At 54.3% G+C, this 26028-nt stretch overlaps 1 protein-coding gene across 6 annotated transcripts; it reads right to left on the reverse strand.

The window, feature by feature from the left end:
- Positions 1-112: 112 nt before the first annotated feature.
- On the reverse strand, positions 113-24615 carry RORC (RAR related orphan receptor C). 6 transcript variants are annotated; one of them, XM_070496926.1, is made up of 12 exons: positions 24516-24604; positions 22184-22213; positions 19295-19449; positions 10634-10719; positions 10201-10342; positions 8435-8950; positions 8119-8240; positions 7049-7181; positions 6782-6889; positions 6494-6604; positions 4971-5080; positions 113-2111 (listed from the first exon to the last, which is right to left on the reverse strand). In XM_070496926.1, exons 3-12 carry the CDS (start codon positions 19299-19301, stop codon positions 1950-1952), a joined length of 1497 nt encoding a protein of 498 aa, XP_070353027.1. In that variant the 5' UTR covers positions 19302-19449; positions 22184-22213; positions 24516-24604; the 3' UTR covers positions 113-1949. The 6 variants fall into 6 exon arrangements, with proteins under 6 accessions (XP_070353027.1, XP_014723657.1, XP_070353029.1 ...); XM_070496927.1 differs by having other exon boundaries at positions 551-2111; positions 6818-6889; XM_070496929.1 differs by lacking the exon at positions 19295-19449 and adding an exon at positions 15305-15456 and having other exon boundaries at positions 551-2111; positions 6818-6889; positions 24516-24584.
- Positions 24616-26028: the final 1413 nt, after the last annotated feature.

Raw genomic sequence — 26028 nt, forward strand, 5'->3', positions numbered from 1 at the left:
GGCGAGAATGAGTCTGCAGCAACCCTGTTGGTGCAAAATAAATAAATAAAGCAACCAGGGAGGGCTGCAGCAAGCACCACTATAGGAGGGTGAATGAGGGGGAGGGAGCACAGAGGGAGGCTCTGGAGCCCGGAGGGGTTGGGTAGTAGAAGCAGCTGGGCAGCTCACGAGGGTCTCTCGGACATCTTGATTCCCTCTGGGGAGCTCTGGAGCCAAGCACCTTCCTTAGGCTGTCTTCAGTCTCCCAGATGTGGGGCAATTCTGTGTAACCTCTCAATCTAAATGTCCCCTGTGGGTATCATTTGTGGGGAAAGTTCTCAGTCCAGAACGTCTGCTGTGGAGCACGTTCTGCGACTCTTTCGGTGGGGGTTCCTGAGCAACAGCTCCCAAGCCTCCCTGGGGGACTGCTCAGGGGGCTAGAATCCTTACAATGCCCGTGGATTGCTGGGCTGGAAACCTGGGTCCCCATACAAGAATGAGACCAGACAGCAGCAGGTAGGTAACCATATTCAAAGCCCCCCTCACCCCCGACACACACACCTCTTGCCTTTAAAATCATTTTATAAAGAATGGCACAATTTGGGGTTTATGTTTACCCAACTAAAGCCCTCCCCTGAGAGGACCCCCCCCCCCCCCCGCCCCATCACCTGCTGTTTATCCCTCAGAGGAGGGCTCACAGCTATTTATAAAGCCAAGAGAAGTTCTGGGCAAGATTGCGGCTGAAGAACAGGTCTCTGCCCTGTTCCTGTGTCTCTGTCTCCCCACTGGAGTTGGGAGTCCCCAGCCACAGAGTGGTGGCTTTGCAGCTGCTTCCCTTCTCCATGACGACAGCAGGGCTGGAGGGCAGGGTCAAGACAATCCTCTGAGGGTCTGTCCTTGGCCTTCTGGCTGACCAGTGTCCAGCCACCCCTGTTTCTCTCATGGTTTCTTGTGATAGAAGACGGCTAGAGCTGGGATAGAGTTTGGCCCCAACCCCCGGCCTAAGGTTGGTGGACTGGGGCACCGTGGAAATGTCCTGGGGCCCCTCAGGATTGGAACTCTTCCCTGAGGCCACTAAGTTCTTCCGATATGTGACCTCATGGAAGACAGAGATCGTGTCAGATTAAATGTGACCGTAGAGCTGCGTAATTGCAGGTTGAGTCTGTGTTTCACCTGTATATGGACGTGTGTCTCTGATCAGATTTGTGCTAACCCCTCAAGTCTATTTTTAAAGTGCACATAAGAGGTTTGAGTTCTAATTCTCTCTCTCTGTCTTTGATGCTCTTGGCCTTCATTGTACCCTATCCCTATGCCCAAATCCCATAAAAAAATTATCCCCAGCCCCTTACCCCTGTCCCATCCCTACCCTCCATATATCCAGTAGTTTTTAGACCCCAGGGAAAGGGCAGGGTGCCCAAACACTTGCTTGCTGAGCTGGGAGGAAGGGGGAAGGCAGAAAATCTAGACATCCAGATTCATGTTATATACAGGTCCTCCTGGGCTTCAGCACCGGTCTCTGAGCTTGCTGCATCTCCCCCCACCGCTGAAGCCCACAGGGGAATGCAATGAGGTATTTCAAAGGCCTAGTCTTAGCTTCTGAGCCCAGAGTTGAGTTCTGTTCACCCAGGGTGTCCTGGATCTCCATGTTGTCCTGTGGACACCTTTGTCCTCCTAGAGGTCCTTATATCCCACCCCAGGCCTCCCAGAAGCTGGGGGTGACAGGGCATGGGAAAGGAGACAGAACACAGCTGAGGCTGGAGTTGGTGCTCCTCCATCCCCGCCCCGTGGCTCTTGGCTCACTACCAGGTAGGCCTGTGGGCAGAAAACCAGTCTCCGTATTTGCTCACCCCCAAAGAACAGGCAGGGACCACCCTCCAGGGGGCACAAGAAAGGAAAAGGCCGAGGGTGGGAGGGGTCCAGGGAGGTAGGCCAGCAGGCTCCAGGGAAGGGAAAGGAGTCCCTCCTCCAGGTCACTCAGACAGCCCCTCAGGTGACTCCATTTCAGTGCTGAAGAGTTCCTTGTAGAGTGGGGGGAAAGCAGCTTGGACCACGATGGGGTGGAGATGCTGAAAGGTTTGCAGCTTTTCCACATGCTGGCTGCACAGGCTCCGAAGCTTCCCCTTGGGTGGTAGCTGGAGATGGATTAACGGGAAAGGAGGGTAAGTGCTTCAGTTCTCTCGCCAGGGCAAAGAGGTCATCTAGTCCTTTCTGGACTGGGGTAACCCTCCTTGCTTTGTGGGCACTTGTGGGACAGCCAGATCCCATTGGTAGGGGGGTACATGTTTAGGAAACTAGAGGCTAGTGAGAGCTGATGCATGCATGACAGGTGCATGTTTTCTGAGGGAAACCCCCAAACCATGTTCCTGATACTCCTAAAACAAACCCTGTTAAAGACTCTCTAATTCACACTTCATGTTCTTATAATAGTGAAATTCTGTGACTCTGTGTTATATGCTGTCACATGCCTCTTTGCCTTTGTTGATGCTGTTCCTTCACCTGGAATGCCTTTCCAGTTCTTCGCTTGGCTAATTCTTACTCACCTTCAAGTATCACCTCCTCCGGAAATATTTCCCTAACTAACCCCCTGGATTAAGGCCCCTTCTTTTGGGCTTCCCTCTGGGCAGCAGTTAAACTTCATTTTAGGAAAATGATCCAACTTGTCTGCCTTCCCACCCTAGGTTTAAACTCCTTGGGTAGGGTCCCTCTCGCTCTCTGTATCCTCTGTACTATAGTGATGCTTGGCACATGGTAAATGCTCAGTAACTCTCTGTTTGAACTGAACAATTTCCCAAGCAGGTACCCAACACTGCCAGCACTCAGCCAGGGGGGAAATGAAAAAGGCCAAGACCCCTGAGGAGACAGAGGCAGGGAGGCCTCACTGGAGAAAGGCTGAGAAAACGATTTATCTTCTGCACTTTCCTCTATAACCAAGGGAGGCTTAGAAATACCTCTCACCAGCTATCACCCCACATCTCCCCAGCTTAGTGTCCTAGGAAAGGGGCAGTCAGGGAAAAACAGGCAGCACGGGGTCCCTCGATATCTCAGGAATTCACCCTCTTCACTTCTATTGGTTTACTTTGGGCTGTTGCAATAGCTTCAATCATTCATTCATTCAAGAAGTATTTGCTGAGAACCTACTCAGCCAGGCACTGTGATGGGTTGTGGTGATACATCAGTGAATTAAATAAAATAAAATACCTACCTTTGTTAAATGTATATTCTAGTGAGGGAGCCAGAAAACAAATTTACAAAATGTCAGAAAATTTCTTTAAAGAACAATAAAGCAGGGTGAGGAGTAGAGGGCTTTTGTTGGTGGTTGGTGGGGGGCGGGTGTCAGGGAACACCTCTCTAGAATGAAGGGATGGAGCAAGCCATTTGGAAAACTAGGGGAAGAACCTTTCGGGCAGCTGGAACAGCAGGTACAAAAGCCCTGAGATGCCACTGTGTGTGATGTGTTCAAGAAATAGAAACGAGGCTAGCATTGTTGGAACAGGTGATTGAAAGGGTCGTGGAAGGAGATGAGGTGAGCAAAGAAGTCAGGGGTCACATCACAAGGCGGTGGGGCAGGACACAGACTCTAGATTTGATTCTCAGCACGATGGGCAGCTATAGGAGGACTGAGAACAGCGCTGTGTGGCCACTGTAAGACAGACAAGGGTGGAGCAGAGGTCCAATTAGGAGGGCTCTAACAGTCCAAGTGAGGACTGATAGCTAGGGCGTGACAGTGGGAGGTGATGCATTCTGAAGGTGGATCCAACCAGATTGCTTTCCAACTGCTCTCCCAGGTTTCAGTCTCTCCTCCTTCTAGTCTGTCCTACCAGACTTGAAATTCTTTAGGGCAGAGACTCTTGTTTAAGTCATTTCTGTATCCTCAGCACCTGGTACTGTGCCTGGCACACAGCAAAGGCCTGTTGCTTGAATGATTACATAAATGGGTCCTTTACATTGGTTCCAAATTAAATTGCCTAAATAAGAACTCTGATGATGTAATTCTTCTACCCTTTGGGGCTCCCCATTGCCCAGAAATAAAGCCTTAACTCTTTAATATGGCATTGAAAGTCCTCTGGGATTTGCTATCTGACCTAATTTTCGAGCTTATCTTCTGCTACTCCCCTGCTTCATCAGTCTATCCCAGCTTCTGATCTTATACTTCAGTCAAAATGTCACCTGAGCTATTCTCCATAGATGCACTATTTTGTGTCCTTATTTCTGCTCATATTGTCCCCTAAGCCCAGAATGCCTGCCCCATAGCCATGAATATCTGTTAAAATCTTACGTATTTCATGGCCTAGTCTAAATGCCACCTTCTCTAGAAAGCATTTATGATCCACTCCTTTTACTCCCAAATTATTTTTAATCCCTTTTTGATGCTCTCATCACCCTTCCCCAATCTCTCTTATTAAAGTAATATATAAGGGCCACAGGGATACAGTGGAAAGAGCACTGGGATTAAATCTTGCTTTTATCACTTACCAATTGTGTCACTTAAGTCTCCTTATTGCTACACGGGGACTTTAATACCTGTCCTATTGACTGAGTTGCCCCTGGAAGAGACAGCCTATCTGTGACAGCACATTGCTAATTGCGTTATTGTTATATCACGGATCACCTTCTCCTCTACATGAGAGTTGTTGGTACACAAGTCTCTTCTTCAAACCAGGTTACAAACTCTTGGTGGGGACAAGAATGCATCTTGTATCTTTCCATTCCACAGTGCCTGGTACAAGCAGGTGCTGGGTAAGTGCTGGCTGTATTAAACTGAATTGTTCCCTGGAGGTCCCTCCCAATTCCAGGCTCTCTAACTTTCCATCGTCACGCACATAGAAGTGACTGCTCATTGCCCTAGTTCCCACTGCTGTTGCAAGCTCTCTAACACAATAGGGCCCTCAAGCTCTTCCTCCTCTGGACCCTCAAACCCTGGCCCTCACAAGCCCTGATGTCACAGATCTGCGACTGGGCCTGACCTCTTGTACCCCAGGGACTGCTCCTACCTTTGCCAGGATGCCTTGGCGATGAGTCTTGCAGAGATGGTGATGAAAGGCCATTTCCAGATTGTACTGCAGCTGTTCTACCTTCCTTTTCTCTTGGAGTCCTGGCCGGTCTGAAGGAGGGGATGGGACCATAGTGAGAACAAGAAAGAACATGGACATTAACTTCCACCTAAAGGGTGTATCATTTTGGACATCTGTGCTTGATAGAGGCCTTCTCAGCTGAGCGCGTGTGTGTGTATGTGTGCGTGTGTGTGTCTTGGTTTGATAACGGTAAGCTCTGAGGCTATGGTCTTGGCTAGCTGTTAACAAGGAAAACCGGGGAGAGATGAAAGGGGTGAGAACTTCCAAGCTGCCTTCTCCCTTGTACCCTGACATTTCACATAGCCCGTTCAGTGCTAGGAATTAGGATTCTACTGTTGCAAAAAAAAAAAAAGGTTGGAAAAGACCCCCCCACCCCCTGGCCAAAAATGGCCCCAGATGGGAGACGGCCTTCTTGAAGCCGCCTAGGCCAGCATCAAGGCCTCTGCAGTAGTCTGTAGTTAACTTCAACATACAAACCACCTTTTGCTTTGGCTCCATAAAATAGCCAGAAGTCATGTTTAGTTCTGTATTCATTGGCAGAGCCAGAAGATTGATAATCGTTTTTTTTTTTTAAGATAGTGCCTGAGCTGACATCTGTTGCCAATCTTTTTTTTTTCCTTCTTCTCCCCAAAGCCCCCCAGTCCATAGTTGTATATTCTAGTTGTAGGTCCTTCTAGTTGTGGCATGTGGGATGCCGCCTCAGCATGGCTTGATGAGTGGTGCCATGTCCGCGCCCAGGGTCCTAACTGGCGGAACCCTTGCCCACTGAAGCAGAGCGTGTGAACTTAACCACTCAGCCACAGGGCCTGCCCCACAAGACTGATAACCTGGACTTGCAAACTCAGGTTAGCAGCTGGACCCATTTCCCAGGGTTCTCTGAATACTTTAGCATTCAGCTGGCTCAGCCCAGCCTACTCCATTCTCATGGAGTGGATGTCCAGAGTCCTGCCATAATGGCATACAGTCTTAAAATTAGTGCACACACAGCAGCGATTCTCAAGCTTGGTGGCACATTACAATCACCTGCAGGAGGCAGATAAAAATTCTGGTGCTCTGGCTGCTCAATGACCTCGGAGACTCTGGGTGTGGGACCCAAACAGCAATCTTTTCTAAAGCTCCCCAGGTGATCCTGATGTGCGGCCTCAAAGGAATCACTGACCTGGACTCACGGCAGACTAATTTCTCTCCAGGAGATGGCTCACTTCCTCTCCTCCTCACGTCTCCCCACTCCTTCAGCCCCATCTGTGCTGCTCTTTTCCCTCTCTCAGGCTCCTCTGAATCTTCATTTTCACTCATTTTATTTTACAGCAACATTGGGTGGGGCTCATTCTTCTCTTTAAAGCAATTTCCCAGATTTAACCACATCTGAACGTCCAGACTCTTCAGTATCAGTTGCACCCCCACCACCTGAATGTCCTCTACCCAAGCCCAGCGGCACTCACTGGCGTTGATGAGGACAAGGGCTGTGTAGAGGGCAATCTCATCCTCGGAAAAGCGTAAGGCACTCAGGGAGCGGGAGAAGTCGAAGATGGAGCTGATGAGCTCACTGCAGCCTGATGGAGTGGAAATTAAAGAATGAGCAAGGTGGGTGAGGCCATGGTGCCCAAGGACAGCTGCCCTCTTGGTGTTTGGAGCTGAGGGGGCAATCTGCCTTGAAAAGAGGGTGCCCTGGGTCTTGAAGCTTTAGATGGGGTTGGCATCTGACTCTTTCATTTCCCCCTGCCCCTCACCCAAGGCTCGGAACAGCTCCATGCCACCGTATTTGCCTTCAAAAAAGACTGTGTGGTTGTCGGCGTTGTAGGCCCGGCACATCCTGACAAGCACCACTTCCATTGCTCCTGGGGAGTGGGGAAAAAAGGTGCAGGCATGGTGTCAAGCAAAGCCAGGAATCCGTCTCTGTCCCCTCATGGTCCTTACGCCACCTCCCTTCACTCAGCCCTGCCCCATTCCATGCTCTGTCCCCCCTCCCCTTAGGCCTGCCCACAGTCCCTGGGCACCTGCTTTGAGTAGCACGATCTGGTCATTCTGACAGAGCTCCATAAAGCCTGAGAGCCTCTTAGCAAACTCCACCACGTACTGAATGGCCTCGGTGAGGCGGTGGGCGCAGCGTTCCCACATCTCCCACATTGACTGCAGGGAAGAAAGAGGGTCCCACTGTAGCCCTCTTCATGACCTCTGACCCTCCCAAGCCCCTGGAAGCCCAGACTGATAAACTGCTGTGGGTAGGTTCTGAACTCCTACATTCTCAACACTGGTGTTTTTAGCCTATTCGTAGCACAAGTGCAAACTCGGGGTCAATTCCCTCCATTTGGTCACACTGAGCACCGACTAGCCACTGGCACTGAATTAGGGGTCATGGGGGAAGAAAAAACGTTTGAGATACAGCTTTTCCCTCAAAGAGTTTGCATCTTATTGAGGTTGAAAAGGATATACTGACCCCCCCGACCCACCAAAGGACATATCCAAAGTTCTTAATAACCTAGAGAAGCAAAAGTTCAGCACCAAATGAGTGTTTTTAGAGCAGGTGGTGTTGTCAGAGTGATAGAAGAGAGAGAAGCTTGATGGATCTGCATTTGCCTTTGGCTCCACTACTCTGTGACTGGATAAGTCTATTCACCCTCTGAGTTCGGTTTCCTGGTCCGTTAAAAATAGAAAAAAAATGCCAACCTCATGGGTTCGTTGTTGTAAGGTTGAGGAAAACTTATGTAAAGCATTTAGCACAGTGCCTGGCACAAAGAACGGGTGTTTAACGAACGGTGATGAGGATTCTGACTATTGTTATCATCAACAGAGGAGGAGAAAGTAGAGTACACCAAGGCCTGGGTGGTGGAGGAGGCAGGATGAAGGCCGGGTAAAATGCTAATAGGGGCTAAGGGAAAGCTCTCATCCATCTGCTAGGGTCTGGATACAAAACCCCCCATGCTTGAAAGTGGGTACACACACTTGTTGTGTCTATCTGTGATACCCTGCCTCACCCCAGCCCACCTGTGTGCGTAGGTGGCCATCTCTGGACTCTGCCAGTGGTGGCGGGATGTCCTCCCTTCCCGGCATGGTCTCCTGGCCTCACCTTCCTCTGGTAGCTGGCCACCTCCTCCCGGGAGAAGATGTTGGAGCGCTGCCGTAGCAGGTCCTCCAGCCGCAGCTGACACGTCTCTCGGTAGGACTTACACACGTTCTGTACCAAGTGCTCTGGGGCCAGAGGAGGAAGGCACTGGCTCGATCTTAGCCAGCTCCTACCCTACCCGTACAGAGGGCACTCCTCTGCCTGGACCCCTCAACTCCCTTGGGTTCATGTTTGGTTTACAGCGGGTGCTGACTAGGGCCCCTCTCTTGGAAGCCCCTCCCTTATCTTCCCCACCCTGTCCGCCTCCCCAGCGGCTTACCAGTCTCCGTCAGGGAAGCATAAGGTGCCTCTGTGGTGCTGCGGAAACCGGGGCTGCAGTAGCTGTCCAGGCCCTGTCTGGGTTCCCCAAGCCCAGGATGCCTGGGTTCCTCAAAATGAAGTCCACATCTATTGGGGGTCAGCTGGCTGCCCGTGCTATAGAAGCTCTCTCTGCCCTCAGCCTTGCCCCGCTCAGGGCTGTACTCGAGGTGGTATGAGGCCCCATTGAGACCAGCCTTGGCCAAGCTATTGGAGTAGGAAGGCCCAGAGCCTGGGGCTCTCAGGAGGCCAGGGGGACAGGCAGAGGCCTCAGGCAGGTCAGGCGAGGAGCCCAAGGGCAGCTGCCCATCCGGGAGCCCCAAGGTGCAGGGGAGGGGGTCTGCTCCTTGGCCTCCTGCAGGAGGGGTCTTGGCTGCTTGTTCCCGTTGCTGCTGCTGCTGCTGCTGCTGCAGTTGCTTCTGCACTTCGGCATGCAGGCTGTCCCTTTGCTTCTTGGACATGCGGCCGAACTTGACAGCTGAACGTGGTCGGGGAATCAGGAGTTTTTGTGGCAGGAGGACAAGGGACCGGGCAGGGTCAAAAGGCATTTCGGTTGTTACAGGATTAACTTGCTGCTGCCCGCATAGCTGGCTCCAAGCAGAGCTTCTCCACTCTTGCCTGAAAACCTCCCTTCAGGGGACTTTTGTTCAGACCCCTCCCACCTCTCGCTCTTGTTGGCTCTAGGCTCTATCCAGCCCAGCCGTTTCAGTCTCCTGAGCAAACCTCTCCCAGCTCCAAACCAGCATCTAAGAGTGGCAGAATTCCAGTAATGAGTCTGGACTGAGGAATCTGGCCTCCTGATATTGGGGGTGGGGGCGGTCGAGTAGGGGGCCTCAAGCTGTATTGGGGTCACCTCGCCTGTCTAGGAGGGTCGGAGGAAGAGGAGAGCCGAGAACACAGGTCTCCCTGTGGTCAGGCCTGCAGGCTCCCTGGTGACCTAGATACTCACCACAGCCCAACCCAGGCTCCGCGGCTTGTTTCTAACATCCTCTTCTGCTCTCTCTTTCCTGCCTTTTCACTCCCCCCACCACCCCTCCCAGGTGTGGGGGCACAGCCCCTCGCTCCGCCTGCCCCTTTGCACCCCGGCGTGTTTCCTTTCACTCTGTTATTTTGGGCACTGAAAAGTGCTGACAGGCACCTTCTGGCTCCTCATCACCTCGTGCCTCCCCCAGCCCCACCCTGGGCTCCTTCTGTGGTGGGGGGTAGTGTAGGATGGGGGGCTGCAAGGAGGTGGTGGGTGAGGAAGGTGGAGAAAGGCACCAAACACAGCAGCCCTCCCCACCTCATGCCTTCTGGGTTGTTCTCAGGCCAATCCTGGTTCCATTCCCACCACAGTCCTGTGTCTGAAGATGGGAATGGAGAGCAAGAAGGGAGATGGAGCTAGAACTAGGGCAATGAGACAGGCGGGAAGATGTGGAGCCTGGGCCGGAGGGGAATGGAGTGAGGAGAATCCATTCTGAGGAAGAAGAAAATGAAGAATCTGGGACATCGGGAAAAGGAGGGTTGTTTTAGTAGAGCCTAGAGTTGGGAACTGAAGATCTCTGATGAAATCAGCCTGCCTGCGCGCACAGTGGACAGTGGAAGAGACAAGGGCCCATTAGAGCGAGGGCTGGAGAGCAGACCGCTGGAAGGGCCTTTTTACAGGTTAACCCCTGTCTAGCACAGCTGGGCAGCCTGCTCCTCTGGAGACTCCAGGGAAACCCCAGGGGGCTGCCCACTTGGCCTCACCATCTCGGGACATGCCCAGGGCCAGGCACTTCTGCAGGCGGCAGTGCTGGCATCGGTTCCGGCTGGTGCGGTCGATGGGGCAGTTCTGCTGACGGGTGCAAGAGTAGGCCACGTTACACTGCTGGCTCCGGCGGAAGAAGCCCTGGGGAAGGCAGGTGGAGACCAAGGCTGCTGATCACAAGCTCTGGTCCCAGCTTTTTCAGATCCTACCACCTGTCAGTTTTCTCTCCTCCATTCCTTAGCATGGTTGCAATGTGTCCAGCAATCACTTTCCCAGCTTAAGACAAGGTCCTCCTGTGTGCAGGGCCCTCCAGGTAAGGTACCGCCCTGGCAGCTCCCTAGCTGCCTCAGGAGACCATCCCTGGGGTCAGAACCAAGGCCACTGGGCCCTTCTCCTCATCTCTGAAGGGACTGTGTATGTGCGTGCACTCACCTTGCACCCCTCACAGGTGATAACCCCGTAGTGGATGCCAGACGACTTGTCCCCACAGATTTTGCAAGGGATCACTTCGATTTGTGCTGGAAGAGAGAAATAGCAGGAGGTCAGCCAGGAACCGTTTCTGCACCCAACCCGGTGTACCTGGGCAGCAGATACAGGGACATGGCGCTTCCCCTGCTTCCCTACCCAGCTCCAGCTTGCTGTTTCCCTCTTGCAAAATGAAAGAAGTGATGTGCCAAATGCTGCTCAGCAAAGGATCTGTGGAGGCCGTTTTTTTGTTTTGCGGAGTGGCTAGGAGTTGTATCAGCTCTATGGAGGCAGAAAAGCAGCTGCAGAGGCCACCTGCTCAGCCCTTCAAGTTGAAAAGCTCCAGTTGCCTCCCTCCCGCCTGGGGACCTAGGAGTCCTCACTGCTTCAGAACACCTGCTTCCCGCCCAGGGGGCTTCCTCTGGGCTCTCTCACCCCCGACCCCGGGGCTTGGCTTTCATGGGCAGAGTGTTGGGCATGGTGGGAAGATGTGCACCAGGCAAGAGGCACCTGGGGGCCAGGTAGAGAGGACAGCCATCCTCAGCCAGGCAGTGAAGGCTCTGTGAAGCAAGGGCTGCAACAGAGACCAGAGGCCAAGGGGTCAGGGTCCTCAGAACAGAGCCAGAGAGGGTAGGGACAAGCCAGAGATGGAGCCCAGGAGAGTGGGGCTCAACGAGCCAGCTCTGCTGGATGCCTGAGAGCCAGGGAGAAGGTCAAACAGGGCTCCTGGGCCCTTGGCCCCAGAGCAGAGAGAGCTTGGCTGTGTGTGTGTCAGCACGTAAGAGCATGTATGCTTATGTGGGTGGGAGGGCCATTGCATCCAACTCTAGGTGCACCAGTTGTGAATGTTAGTGCTGGCTGGGACTAGAGACGGTCCTGTTCAACCTCTTTCCCATCCTTTATAGATGAAGGAATAGGCCAGATGAGGAAAGGTGGTTGGCCTAGGTTCACACAGCTAGTTTACTCCAGAGCTGGGTCTATATCCCATTGCCTCTGAGCTTTCCATTATGCTGTTCCGTGTACATGACTTTTGGTGTATACGCATCAGTGGGCCTGTGTGAAGGTATGTTTTTGTGTGTACATATGCAAGGCACATGTGATCTGTGAGCCAAGGGGCATGTCTCCTTGAGCCAGCGTGCACAGAAGCGTCTTTGTATGTTAGTGTTTGTTCACTGGGCACTAGGAAGCCCCCCTCCCATTGAGCTCATTGGCCCCTCTGCCTGCCCCACTCCCTTCACAGAGGTTGGCTGCTGGCCTCAGGTTCATCTCCCCCCCTTTGCTCTGTGCCTGTCAAGGCCCACAGCTCTCTACTGAGGTTCAGGGAGCAGCAGTTGCCCTTGCCCCAGCCCATCTTTGAAGGGGAGTTGGGCAGAGCTGGGGTCCCTGCTACTTCGGGGGTTTTTGTCACCCCCCAGGGCATATGGGTTTCTTCTCTGCCATCACTGACCTTCTGCCTCCCTTCCGAGGGGGGAGGCCTGGGGTGGAGCAGGCCATAAAAGTGGTCTAAGACCTCAGCCCCTTCTCATCTCTGACAGGTCTCCCACCCATCTCCCGTCCCCAGGGTCAGCCTGCCCGTAGGATGAATCCAGATTCCTGTGAGCTCACTTCTGGCCTAGGCCTGGACACTGGTCATGTGTAAGGCCTGCTGATGTGAGATGGGGAGGGTGACCACGGCTTGCCCACCACTCCCCAAAATATTCTTTCCATCATCCTTAAACCATCACCCCCTCAGGCCAGCCTTGAGCTGAGTCAGAGTAAGCAGTTGCCTCCTCATGGGGGACAGGGCCCATGGGTGTCTGCAATTCCTCCATTAGAACTCGATTCTCTTGCCCACCCCAGCCCCACTTGCCTGCCCAACACCCACACAGTAAGCTGTGATCAGCCAGGACAGAGGGCAAGTGAGCTTTTCAGATTCTTTCCAGTAAATTAAGAGCAGATTGGAATGGGGGCCGGCCCGGTGGTGTAGAGGTTAAGTTCGTGCACTCCACTTCGGCAGCCCAGGGTTCATAGATTCAGATCCTGGTGCGGACCTACACATTGCTCATAAGTCATGCTGTGGCGGCATCCCACATACAAAAAGTAGAGGAAGATTGGCACAGATGTTAGCTCAGGGACAATCTTCCTCAAGTAAAAAGAGGAAGATTCGCAACAGATGTTAGCTCAGGACAAATCTTCCTCACCAAAAAAAAGAAAAGAAAGAAAGAAAGGAAAAAAGAGAGCAGATTGGGATGCATGGAGGGGAAAAAAGAACAAGAGGAGATTGGGTACCTGGAACAGTGGAAAAGGGACAGAATTAAATGTAGGGGCACCTGCACGTCAAGTCACTTAGACTCCCTAGGCCTCAGTTCCCTTGTCAGTAAAACCAAGGTAAAAATACCATTGCCTGTCCATGGGGTGAGTGTAGGTAGCACAGTAGTTAGATGATATCACCTGTAGAAAGCACTGTGCAAGAGGTAAAGCTCTATGTAGAAATCTGGGTAAAGCTAGTTACTACTGAGCAGAGCTGAGGGCAAAGAAACCCAGCGGGCATTTGAGGCCCAATAGAAGTCTGCTCTTCCTCAACACCTTCCCCTCTAACACTGTGGTATCTCTCTCCTCAGTGGCCCTAAGCCCAGAGAGGGGAGAAACCAACGTGGGTCACCCAAAAAAGTAAGCGGGAAGAAGATTAGGCCAAGCCACAGTGGGAACTCGGGCTCCAGCCCAGCAGTCAACCACAGGCCTCCCTGCCTCTTCCCTTCTCCAAGAACCACATCCGTGTGCGTGTGTGCGCTGACCACACGAGTGACCCATACACATCTCCTGCCCTACGCCTGACCCACGGCTGGTCCCGGCCCTAGGAACTTCACAACAGTGACGCCAAGACCTTGCCCTTCTCATAGGATCATGTGGCCAGCCAGGGACCCCCTTTACAAATACTCGTGTTTAGGGGGAGTTTCGACCCCAGCCACAAGGCCAGCCATTCGCCCACGCTCCCCAAACATAGTCCAAGACAGAGGTACGCAGAAGCAGGCATGTAGAGGTAGAGGTCCCGATCTGGAGGGTCAGGCCCTCTAGCCTTGAGCTAGAGACACCAAGAGGTTCAGGACCAGGAGACAACAGACTTAGATCCAGAGATGGACAGACAACTGCAGAAACACAGAAAACCCCACACTCGTGTCCTGGCCCCATGCCCAACCGCTGACCCTGTCAGCACTGTCAGGCCCATTTATCCTACTCCTCCCTCCTTCCCCTGCCACCTGTACCCCCGTCAATGCCATCTACTCAAAACCTCAAAGAGAAAGCACCGGTGCGCAGGAGTGTGACTTGTGGAGGAAGGGAGGGGAGAGAACGGGAAGGGGACTGGCAGAGGTGGCGGTGGGGTGAGCAGGAGCTGAAAAACACCTCGGATACCTCACCTTCAAAACCTCCCCCCTGAGCCACGCCCTGAAGCAGCAGGTGGTGGGAACCCAGATTGGGGAGGGGGAGCTGAGTAATCACAGGATTACTCAAACTGTTGCCTGGGAGCCTGGCCTGCCAGGAACTTACCATCTAAGGGCCTGCCGGTGCCAGGAACTAGAACCAAGCAAAGGTCAGGAACCTCTAGGCCAGCCCCTGCAGCACAGCTCCCACACTCTGCCCGCTCCCTCACCCGCTGCCTTGCCTCTGGGAGATCTTTGTCCCTCACCTGCTGCTCTCTCCCTGTAGCTCTCTCCCAGGGCCCATCAGAGGAAACGCTCTAATTCCAGGGAGAGAGAAATGCTCACAGGCACAGGATATCTCCTGAAACCATCCAGCGACTGGATGACTCTAGCCCTTTGGGTCTCAAACAGGATCACTTAGGGATCGTGTTAAAATGCAGGTCCCTACTCGGGAGGTCTGAGGGGGGCCCAGATTCTGTGTTTGAACAAGCTCCTGGTTGGGTCAAGCTTGCTGGCCCTCGGGCTACACTTTCTAGTAGCAAGTAGCAAGAACTCAGTCCCTCTTCCTGCTTTTGTGCCAGGCTGCTCCTCTCGGGGATGAGGGTGGGGTGGCAGCTCATTCTTGTGTCTTCCCCGCCATCCCATGTGACCTCTAAAATGTCAATCTGATACAGTACCAGGAAAAGAAAACAAATCTCTTCTGGATTGCTTCAGAAGGATCCCCAGGGAGCTTCCTATGAGCACTTCCTATGTGGGGAAATATGGTAGACGCAAGATAGTGTGTCCTCCCCTCCCTCAAACCTCGTCTAATCTCACCCTTCTCACAGCTGCGAGATTCATTGATAACGCTCTTTGAATGCATCCAGATCCTGGCCCTGTGCCACCCTAGGAAGCCAGCCCTGGGCCCTGTCCAGGTGACCTACACCACAGAGAGGAAGTGGTAGGAGCAAAGGAGGGGGCCTGCAACCCGGGGGATCTCTCCCCTCAAACCCCAGAACCGTGGCCTGCCCTGGTGGAGAATGGATGCAGACAGGAACCCTGGGGTCCTCGTTCCTCCCGGTGCTCGGTCAGTCAGAGCTGGGCCTTCCATCTCTTCTCTGTCTCCTTTTCTCCAGTGGACATTGATTAAGGAGGAATAATAATGGTAGACGTAGGCATTGGCTGAATTCTTACTCTGTGCCAGGCTTTATATACATATTTCATTTAATGATCACAACAACCCTGGGAAGTAGGTACTTACTTGTGTTGTCCCCATTTTACAGATGAGAAAACAGTCTAGGAGAGGGTAAGTGGCTTGACTAAGATTACACAGCCAGACGTCGCAGATTTGGCATTTGAACCCAGGTCTCTGTAACTTGAGAGCCAATGTCCTTGACCATTAAGCCATATACCCTAGAAGAATAAGATGCCCAAATGCACTGAGGAGGATGGGATAGGGGATAAGGTTCCTGGTTGCAGGGAAAAGTGTGAAGTGAGGCGGGTGGGCTCAGAACAGAATTCAGGAAGGACACCCATGGAAAAAAAAGCCAGGACTCATGTCTAATATAAAGATCCAGAGACATTATTCCCTCTGTCCCAACTCTTCCTCTGTGGCGCCAGCCTCCTCCTGCCTTTACCCACTTCTGGGGGCCAGGCTTCCAAGGCCAAGGTGGAACAGCCTGCCTATCCCAACGGAGCTCCTGGCTTGGGACTCCTCTGGAGACCACAGCTCCTTTGGGGTATGGACTGGTTTCCACACATCGTGGCAGACCTCTCTGCAGAAATGAATGAGTAATAGGAAAGAGGAATGCATCTCTTTTCTTAGCTTAGGCCTCCTCTCTCCCCATAGCCAAAACTCTCAGTCTCTCTCCCCACAGAGACCACAGCTCCAGCCAGGGGTCCCCTGTGTACCCCAGCCTGTCACCAGCCTCCCTCCTTTCTCAGCTCTCAGTTCCCGCAGCTTCTGCAAAGCTGGAAACCACGGTGGTGGGTGCCGCCACAGGGGAGCAGGAGGGGGAGGGGAGGGTGGGGGTCGGGAGAGAAGCAATTCTACCTGGGGAACGGTCCTCCCAGCCCATGGCGAGAATTTTCTGCTGAGACACCCAGATCCCAGGGCTGGGAAAGTAGTGAAGCTAAAACTCAGGTGGGCGAGGGAGAGTCTGGGGTTTTGAAAAGCCACGAAAGACAGCCAGCCACCTGAAACCCCCTCCTGGTGCCCCCGCCACCCCCGCAGTCTGGGACAGGAGAAAGGAGGGGAAACAAAAGAATCGAGTGAAAACAACCAGTGAATGGGGGGAGGGGATGAATCACCAGGAGGAAGCTCTGAGGAGTGGGAGCCTTGACGTCACAATAAGCGGCCTTCCCTGCCTCCAGAGCTGCATTTCCTTTCCAGAGGCCTCTGCTGCTCCAAGAGGCCAGTGACCCTGAGAGACCCTGGGTCTGGCCCTGAGGCCCTGCCTCATTACCATCCCTCCCTGAAAATAGACATCTCTGTCCTTTCTGAGCCCAGAGGCCCAGGAGAGGGGCAGCGTTGCAGTAGTGGGAGGAATGGAGATTAGATCTCAGAAAGGACTACCATGGAGAACAGGAGGAGACCCCAGGGCTGCCTTCCTTGGAGAGCTCTTAGCATAGGAAAGTCCCTGTTCCCTGGTTGAGTCAGGGGCACAGAGGCAGGGGAAGGGGAGGGAGCCCCTGGGAGGAGCAGCAACACCAACACCCATGTTTCACTGTGATGCGCTGGGCTGGGACCTCCAACTGCCAGTGCCTGTGCTGGGGGTGTTTGGGATTCCTGTTAAGAATGGGAAGAGAGGAAAAGGCAAAGAAAGATGCAGGAGTGATGCAAAGAAGGAGGGGGCCCTTTGTAAAGTTCTCAAATGGCCCTTGAGATCTGTTACACCCGGGGACTTGGGCTTCTTTCTGGACCACTGCTCCTCATTATCGTGAGGAGACTTGAGAAAGATCAGGGCACAGCAAAGACAGCCATGCAACCTTGAGCTCCCACCTCCCTGTCTAGGCCCTCTGCCTATTGGCTCCACACCAGCCATGCCCTCAGGGTGAGATGACTGGGCCACCCTCCCTCTGGCTGGCTGGGGCGTCTTTTTGGCTAGGAGGCATTTCCTATGTACTCTGCAGCAGGTCACCACGGCAGGGAACCTGGGCCTCCTTTCAGAACCTCCATGAAACCCGTGCCTCCCACTTTCTGCCTTCCTAGACCCAATCAGTACTCAGTGTCCCCCCTCCACTGCCAGTCTTCTTTCCTCTCTGTTTTCCCCTGCGTCGGTGTGCCTTTCTTTCCAGCTTCGGCACTCTAGTTCTGTCTCAGTCTTCCCACCGCAATGTTTTGGCCCTCCTGGTATTTCTCCACTTATACCTCCATCTGGACATCACTATCTCCCCACGTGTTTCATAAATCTTCTGTCCTTTGAGTTTTGCCTCTGCATCTCTCTTTATTTCTTGGTCTGCTTCTGCTCCTTGTGTGCTTGGCCCTTGGTCTTTTGGTGTGTCACAGTGCCAAGCCCCCAGTGCTCTGACTTGCCCCAGCTGTGGTCAGAGGGTGTGGTGGTAGCTGGCACTCACCAGAAGGGTAAGTCGGATAACCTGGGGCTATGAGAGACCCAGAGATGTTCAAGTGAGAAGGACCAGTGGCACTGACCCCCAGATTAGAGGAGACCCCCGCCTCCTACCTACTGGCCTGGGTGGAGCTGTTGGGGGATATCGTGAACAGCTGCCCAAGCGTCTCCCTCGGCCAGTCCTGGGGATTCCTACCCACCTGCCAGGCTCTGAAACACCCAATCATTGCTTCTCAGGGTGGATTTGCTAATTTGCAACCTTTTCTGGGAAGGTCAATTTGCCAACCTTTGCTGCTGATGGGAAGAAGCTAGAACAGAAACCGAAGCTCCAATGGGCCCTTCTTCCTTTGGAAGTTTTGGCCTTCTCCTTGCCCCTCCAGAGCCACCCCAGCTCAGACATCTGCACTGGAATCTCCGTACCACCCATGGAAGTGGAACTCTTTCCTTGGCCTCCTCTTGGTCTACCCTTTGGGAAAGCTGAGCTTCCTTCGCTACCCTTGGGGGTGCCTAACTTGGGGGCTAGGGCTCTCTCCTTGGTTCTGGGCCCTCAGAACTCGGAACCTCTTCATAGCTGGTTTTGTTGTTGTTTTGTTTTTAAATTCAGCTCCCTTTTGCAGATGAAGAGACCAGGAGCCAAGGACTTGCTGAGGCTACATGGCTAGTCAGAGACTGAGGTGGCACCAGAACTTGGTCTTTAGACTTTCAGTCCATGGGTCTTTCCAGGACCCAATATGGCCTCCCTCTTGTGGCTTGTGGGAAGACCCCAGGTTGGGGCTGGGGCTGCCTCAGGCCTCAGGGGCATGGGGCTTCCCTTTTCCTCCTTAGCCCTGTGCTCTGAGACATTCTCTGGCTTCCCTTACATGAACATAGGGACTGTCTGATTTGCCCACCCTTGCTCTGCTACAAGGCACAGGGACCCCAGACATCCGCCCACCAGCTGTTGGCCTATGACTCCAAGCCAGGAAGTGGGTGAAGCTGAAGACTTTGTGCTCCCATCTCTACTGCCTTGATCCCCCGTATCAAATGGGTTGACTGAACCTGGGGGATCACACACACACACATACCCACACACACGACACCCTGGCTGGATTCCACTTGGTTCCCACGTCCCTAGATTGGCAGAAAGCCTGGCGGCTCTGAGGCTGGATGCTGAGGTTCTGACCCCCTCTGCCTGCTGACCTCGCTTTGCTCTCACTGTCCTGCTGCTTCAGGGCACAGCAACCCCTCTGGCCTCCTTTTACACCCCACTCTCAGGCAGGTTGGAGCATGGAGGGGAACACTGTGTGAGAGCTGGGAGAGTGAGTTCAGGCCACCTGTTAATCCCCAACCTCCATCTACTACAGCTGTGTGATCTGAGGTGAAGCACTCGGCCTCTCTGGGTCTCAGTCTCTTTTTGTAAAATGAGGGGACTGGGTACCTCAGACCCTGTCTGAAGCTCATGACAGAGGATTCCTCAACAATCCCTTTACTATCACTGCTCTAGGAGAACAGCCTGGGGAGTGAGACTGTCCAACTACTCCAGCCATCTCCCAACAGAACTTGACCTTGACTGGGACCACCCCGTGAGGAAAGAGCACTCAGCTTTGTTCACACTGTTCCCAAGTCACCCTTCCTTTCCAGAGGGCCCGGGATGATGGCAAGACCCAGGCTTCTCCCGCTCCCAGGTGGCCCCATTCACTTACTTCTCATGGCTGAGCCTTCGGCTTTGCTGCCTTGGCTCCCTGTCCTCAGCCGGGGGTGGTCCAGGGATGGGGCGCGGCTGGCAGTGGGGTCGGGGCCAGGTCCTCTCAGCAGAGTCTCAGCCTGCAGCTCGGCACCTAGCTCTCCCCCAACGCTTCTGGGCAGGGGGGTTTAAGCTCCGCACCACACAGGTGGCCGAGTGACAACCCCCCCACTCCACCCCCCTCACCCCCCCTGGGGTGCAGCGGGTAAGATGACAGGCGCCCCATGTGGCCAATCTGGGCCTGGGGCAGGGTGTGAGGGGCGGGGCAGCCAATCACAGGGGGCGTTGGAAAATTCCAAAACCACATGCGACAGCCACACGCGGTAAAAGCTGTTTCCACCGACAGGGTAGTTCTGGCTGGGGAGCCAGAATGGAGCTCACACGAGCCTGGGGCCAGTTTCCTACTCCCCCTCCCCCTGAGGACCCCCCGAGCCTGACCCTCTTTGCCAGGGGACTCCCAGGACAGGGATGTTTCTAGAGGTAAGTCACAGGATGTCTGCTTGGGCTGGTGGCTTGTGCCACTTGAGACCCCGTGGACTGCCAACAGCCGTGCCCAGTGAGGTGCAGTCTGGGAGGCTGCCCCATGACGCACCATGCTCATGCTCTCCCTGGAGACACAGTATGTGCCCTGGGCTGGGGAATAAATGATAATAGTAGCAGTAATAATCATCAGACAACTGCCCACTATTTGCAGGAGGGGTTAGTCCGTCTCCATCAGAAATTTCCTCAGGAGCAAAACTGCTGTATTTGGAATGCAGGTGATGATGATGATGATGCTTACTATGAGCCAGAAATGGTCCTTAATGTTTTATGTGGATTATCTAATCCTCAAAAAATACTTTATGAGGTAGGTACCATTATCCCCATTTCAAAGTTGAAGAAATTGAGACACAGAGAGGTTAAGCAGCTTGCCCAAGGTCACACAGCTAGTAAGTGGTGGAGTTAGGATTCAAACCTAGGCTATTTGGCCCCAGATCCCATTTGAGGGATGGGAGAGTTTCTCTGGTTCAGGTCTGCTCTTGAGGGTGTCTCAGCCTGGGAGTTCTCCCGGCATGAGTCTCTCTACAGCGTTTCTTGGCCTGGGGGTCCTTCTGAGGGGTCAACCAATTTCAGAGGCCCTCTCAGCCTCATATCTGCTCTGTGGGGTACCTCAGCTTGGGGGGTTCCTTTTCAGGGCCCCTGACTCATCAAGCCCTTTCTTGGTCTGGGGGTACCTCCCTGCATGGGGTCGTCTCTATTAGAACCCCTTTTTCAGAGCCTCTTGGCCTGGGTGAGGCCTTAATCTCTCCTGGAGTCTCTGGGCCAATCCTCCTGATTGGTCTCTGATCTTGCTGAGATGCTGGCAGCTCCTCAGCCTGGAACAGGCCTTTCCCTGCTGGCCTTCTGGGGCTTGCAGGAGCTGAGCAGTGGGTTGGGGCAGGGCTGTCAGTCTGGGTTCTCATGAGGACACTCATGGGGTGGGGGTACGGTTGCACAGGGCCAGTGGGTTGGGAAGGTGATAAGGGCTGTGGTCCTGGCCGAGGTTTCTGTGGTAAGGGGTCAAGGGTAGGATTGGAGTTTAGTCTCTTCCAGTTCCAGCTGCTCCAAAAGTCCCCCTTCTCCCCCCACCCACATATGGTCCCTGGCTCCCCCTCCCCCAGCTCACGCGCGTCACTCCTTGACCCGCTTTCCTCCCAGGGCCCTGCTCAGCATTTCCGTGGGGCCCTGTGGCTAGGGGCAGGCGAGGCACCCATCAGGATTGTGCTGAGCAAAGCAACCCCCCACCCAGGGGGATGTAGCGTCCTGGATGGCCCCCCAGACCCTGTCTGCCGAGTTCAGGGAGGAGGGTGATGCTGTTGCCCTCTGAGATTTCTCTGCTCTAAGCAATTTTGGCAGTGGAAGGGAGAGCAGCGAGCTCTCAGGAGGACCTGGTAGGTAATCCAAGGGAGGGCCATGGAGATATGCAAGTGGCCTCTCCTGCCCCAGAGTGGTCCTCATCAGTTCAGGAACCAATGCTGACGCAGGCTTTCCCCAGAGTACCCTCAGGCTGTTAAGGGCATGCATGGCCCTCATGGGATATAACCTTTGGGACTGAGGTGGAGTGGGTGCATTTTCTGGGGGAGTAGCCTCTCCCACAAACTAGGAGGGTAGATCTGATGTTCTGAGAGGTCCCTAGAGAAGATGCTTTTTTGCTAGTATCCATTGGGAAGTCCTTCCTGAGCTCTAGCCCCTTCTCACATGCTGCAGCCTCAGTCTTTCAGGGCCCCAGGACCCAGAGTATCCCGGTCCTTGCCTTTCCTGCAGAGATGAAAGCTTTCCTGCTCTCCAGCCCTGCACATTCTGGCCTCAGGCTTGTTCACACCTCAGGATGTGTTAACCACAGAGATGAACACTGAACCTGGCTCTGTGGCCACAAAGCCTGGCGCAGGCTTCCTGAGTTCCTGAGGCCACCCTTGCCACCCCGTGCTCTCCATCTCCCTTCCTCCCTGGCCCAACACTCTGCCCCACCCCTTTTCAGTTCCTGTGCCTCTCTGTCCAGCATCCCTCCTCTCCTTTTCCCACATCTCCCTTTTCGTTGTTCTCTCCTTGTTTCTTTGTGATGTTCCCACTCACTCTTCAGGCTTCTTCCTTATCTCCCCCATTGCCCTGATCTTGAGGGTTTTTCACCCTTCCCCCTCCTTTCTGCATCTCCCCATGTCCCCTGTTTTTCTAGGCTCCACCCGTCTCCAGGCCCAGCCTTCTCTGCCTGGCTCCTCCATCTCCGGGCAACCTGTGCCTTTCTTTTAAGCGAACCTCCCAGAGCCCTGGCTGAATTCCTCCCCATCTCCCCACACCCCAGCACCAGTTCTTGCCACAATCTTCTACTCACAGGTGTGGGTCTTCTTTGCAGCCAGCAGCTCTGTAAAGAGAAGAGAGGGAGTCAGGGTCAAAAGTTGAAGACCACAGGGCACCGAAAGACACTCCCCCCAACTTGCAGGCCCCCATTCCCACCCCACTCCTTCCCAGCAGAACCAGGCATCTGAGGAGAAGGCGGGACCACCCTTCACAGTACCCCTCTTTTCTTCATTCTCTGCCCTCTGTCACATTGGCCCTCTTCCAGGTCCTCAAAAGTGCCAGGCTCCTCAGTACCTCTGGGACTTCCCCAAACCATCCCTTCCGTCTGGAATGCCCTTCCCTCGCACCCCTCTCAGTCTAGGAAGCTTCTCCTCATCCTTCAAGTTTCCAGTTATGTCTCTTCCTTGGAGAAGCCGTGCATGCCCCTCTCCCCTGCCCTCATGCTCGCAAACTCAACACGGTGTGTTTGGTGTCCTGGCACTCACCACCGCCCCACCCAACTGCTATGACCATGTCGTTATCCATGAAGGGGATTTTCCTGCTCCATGGTAAGCCCTCTGGAGGCGGGGCCTGTTTGGTCTTGTTCACCTTGTTATTCCCAGAACCTTCCATAGTGCCCGGCCTATTAGAGGGGCACAGTAAATATTCTGCAGCCAGAGAGAAACCTCTGTGGGAGTTAAATCTCTTGGTTGCTTATCTGTGCCTGAAAGCACCTGGGAATCCCAGAGGTGTGGGGGTTGAGAGGAGGGTGGTGAGGATGTTTGGAGAAAGAGGAGGGATGAGCTGAAGCATACACTCCTCTCTGCCTTCCGCGGGGCCCTGGCTCCACCGGCCCCCCAGCCTGCAGAGAAGGAGACCCTTCCTGCCGCTGCTGTGTGGCTGGTCCGGGTGGAGAGCAGGCGGTAGGGAACACAGGTGGGTTGACATGGGGTGGACATGGATGCTCAGACCTCCAGAAGGACAGCTGCTGAGGGGAAGGCCTTAGCAAGAATGTTGTTCATTCATGCAGTTAGCATTTATTAAACTCCTGCCAAGGGAGCCCTTGGGAAAAGGCTTCCCCTGCCAGACCTTAGTCCATTTCCTATATCCACACAGCAGCTCCTCATAGAGCACAGGGCCAGTCTTCTGTTCCAGAAAACCCTGCAGCCCTGCCTTATGCCCGCTATCCTTTCCATAACCTCTGAATCTTCTCTCTTGTTATTTTTTTCCTTCTGCTGTCCAATGCTGGACACCCTCCCTCCCACACACACACTGTGCCTCTCCCTAGGAGATGCTCTCCACTGGCAGGCTTCCTCCACTGGACTGAGTCGGGGGTGAGTGGATGTGAAGGCTTGGGCTCTGCTGGGATGGGGTGGGGGGTGGAATGCCCAGAGAGGGAGTGGCTCCATCCGGCCCCTCCCGCCTCCTGCTGATCCTGCCTGGCCCCACCCAGCTTCCTCCCTGACGTGGCACCATCTCTTTGGCCTCGAGCCTTGTACCTCAGAGCAGTCCTGGGGTGAGGTTGCTCTCCTTCCTTGCCTGGGCAGTGGAGCTCTTCCTCCACCAGGTGGCCCTGGAGCTTGACAGCTCTGGAACTCACAGCTTTCCCCTCAGTGCTCACAGCTGACCAAGCATGTGGCCATGGGATCCTACTCAGAGGGTCTCTGAGTTAGACCATCAGAGGGGCCAAGCACTGCCTGACCCTCTGTCCCCCCCTGGCGCTGGCCCAGTGCCCCACATTTTCTGCGGAAATGAAGCCCCATACCCCTGGGCAAGTGGGGAGGAAGGTGCCAGGCTATCGGGCATGAGCAGCTGACAGGGTGTGGTTGCTTCCTCCCCCTACCCTTTGTCTGTCATCCTCAAAGGCAGGACAGGTGCCTCCACTGATGAATGAACAGAAGGCGGAATGGCCAGCTTTCCAGCCACTGCTGCTCAGGAGCCCAACCTGCTGAGCCATCTCAGGAGACGTCAGTAAAGCAGTGTCCTCACCTCCTTCCAGGGGCGCTCATACCTGGGAGGTCTGCCCACATTCGACTCTTCACTAATCTCACTTCCCTGACTTTGCTCTGTTCTCTTTCCCCCACCCCACCTGTCTTTTCTTCTTCACTTCTCCCTTTCTTTCCCCTCCGTGTGTTTCCTGTTCCTCCCCTTTTCCTAATTCTCCTCCGTGTCAGGTTCCGGGCCCCTCCCCCCATGTCTCCTTCAGTTGCTTGGGGACTCCTCCTGTCTCACTGGCCTGCATTCCCCTGCCAGTCCATCTCTCTCTCTCTTCTCTTGTCGCTCCTCCCCTCCTCACTTCTTGACCAGTCTCTTCCCATCTCTCTCTCTCTCCTCTGAAGCACCTGGCAGTCCCTGCCACTTGCCCGCAGGGCTGTGGGGCCTCTTACCCTGTGAGGCTCGGCGGTGTCTCTGTGGGGCCCTGTCCATGGGGCAGCTCCCTTGGTGCCGTCCTTGCTGCCCTGGCTGCCCAGGAGGGCAGGGAGCAGGGCCCAGGGGAGGGAGGGGGAAGGAGGGAGGGAGCACCTGGCCCATCAGCAGGCAGGGGAAAGGAGTGGCTGGCAGAGTGTCCTGGCACCAGGAGGGGACAAGGGGAGAGACCAGAGGAACTGAGTTTGGAGCCTTGAGGGGAGACAGGATACGTGGAGGGAAGGGGACTAGCATTTATTGATCACCTACTGTGTGCTGGGCCCTTTGCCGGGCACTTTATGTAAATCCATGCTTTTCCTTCCATCCTTCCAACATCCACCATGAGGCAAATGTAATTATTCCAGATTTACCCAAAAGCTAAGTGAAGCTCAACGATATTAACAACCTGCCCAAGGACTTGCCCAAGGACAATAAGTGGTTGAGCTGTGATTTGAACCTAGGTCTTTGTGACTTCAGAATCTTGTGCTTTTTACCTGATCAAGACAGGCAACAGCAAGAGGGGAGACGGGGATGGGAGAGATGGGGAGGGGATGACTTACTTGAGGGGGATTGTGCGTCTTCTCCAGGATGAGATCAGACTCATTTCAGAGATTCCTCAGTTCCTTGAGGCCTCTGCCTGCTTAGCCCCTGCCCCTCACTGCCCTTCTCTAGAATTCCCTGGCTGCCTGATGCCTCTGCATCGTCCTGGTCTGTTGGGGGCTGCGGGCGGGCCCGGAGGAGTGTGTGGAGGCAGAGGAGCAGGGGGAGGGGAGAGGATAGGAGAGATGCTACACTGCACTAGTTGGGAGGAGTGCCCCCAGACTGAGTGGTCCCGCACTGGAGCCTGCACCCAGGAAGGGCTCTGCAGAGGGCCACACGACAAGGCTTCTGCAGGCCCTGGATGCCACTTCTTTCCTGCACAGCCTCAGCCCAGAGTTTGATTAGCTGAGCCTGGCCCTCCTGGTTACCCAACAGGCCGGCTGGCCAGGGGCCAGGCTGCAGTGGGGAGGCTCCCTGGCACCTCCTCCTGCTCCTGCTTCCAGCTGGTAAACAGCAGAGCAGGAGCCAGCCACGCCACGGCCTCGTGACTCGCCCACTCCCCCCACCTGGTGCACGTGGCACCTGGCGTGGAGAAGGCAGAGGCAGGCAGCTGTCCCTTTCCTCTCCTGCCCTCCCATCCCGCTATCCTCTACTCCTGCCCTACCCTGAAGCTTCACACTTTGCTACCATCAACACCTCCGCTCCTGGGTAGCTCCTAGAGTCTCCAATGGCTGAAGAGGGACAAAGTTAGAAGTAGAGAAGGACTTTCCAACTCCTAGGATGGTTAACAAGGGGATAGGGTGTGAGGAAGAGTGGAGTGGAAACTTTTGGGGACCTTCTTGTACCGAGAGTCTGAGGGTGTGTGTCTGTGCCTCTGCGCCTCTGATTATCCTGTGTCCTTTTGGTAAATGCGTGGCCCACGCGTCTGTGTACACTTCTCTGCACAGAACAGGA

Source organism: Equus asinus, chromosome 25 (genome assembly GCF_041296235.1).
Source record: "Equus asinus isolate D_3611 breed Donkey chromosome 25, EquAss-T2T_v2, whole genome shotgun sequence".
In the NCBI taxonomy this organism is placed as follows: Eukaryota; Metazoa; Chordata; class Mammalia; order Perissodactyla; family Equidae; genus Equus; species Equus asinus.

Excerpts from the sequence above, each read along its gene's own strand:
- RORC (XM_014868171.3), bottom strand. The coding sequence starts at position 24,555 with ATGGACAGGGCCCCACAGAGACACCGCCGAGCCTCACAGG. Across the intron at positions 8,951-10,200 it reads CCTGGGCATGTCCCGAGATG|CTGTCAAGTTCGGCCGCATG; the intron begins GTGAGGCCAAGT and ends GACCACGTTCAG. Across the intron at positions 7,182-8,118 it reads TGGCCAGCTACCAGAGGAAG|TCAATGTGGGAGATGTGGGA; the intron begins GTGAGGCCAGGA and ends TCTTCCCTGCAG.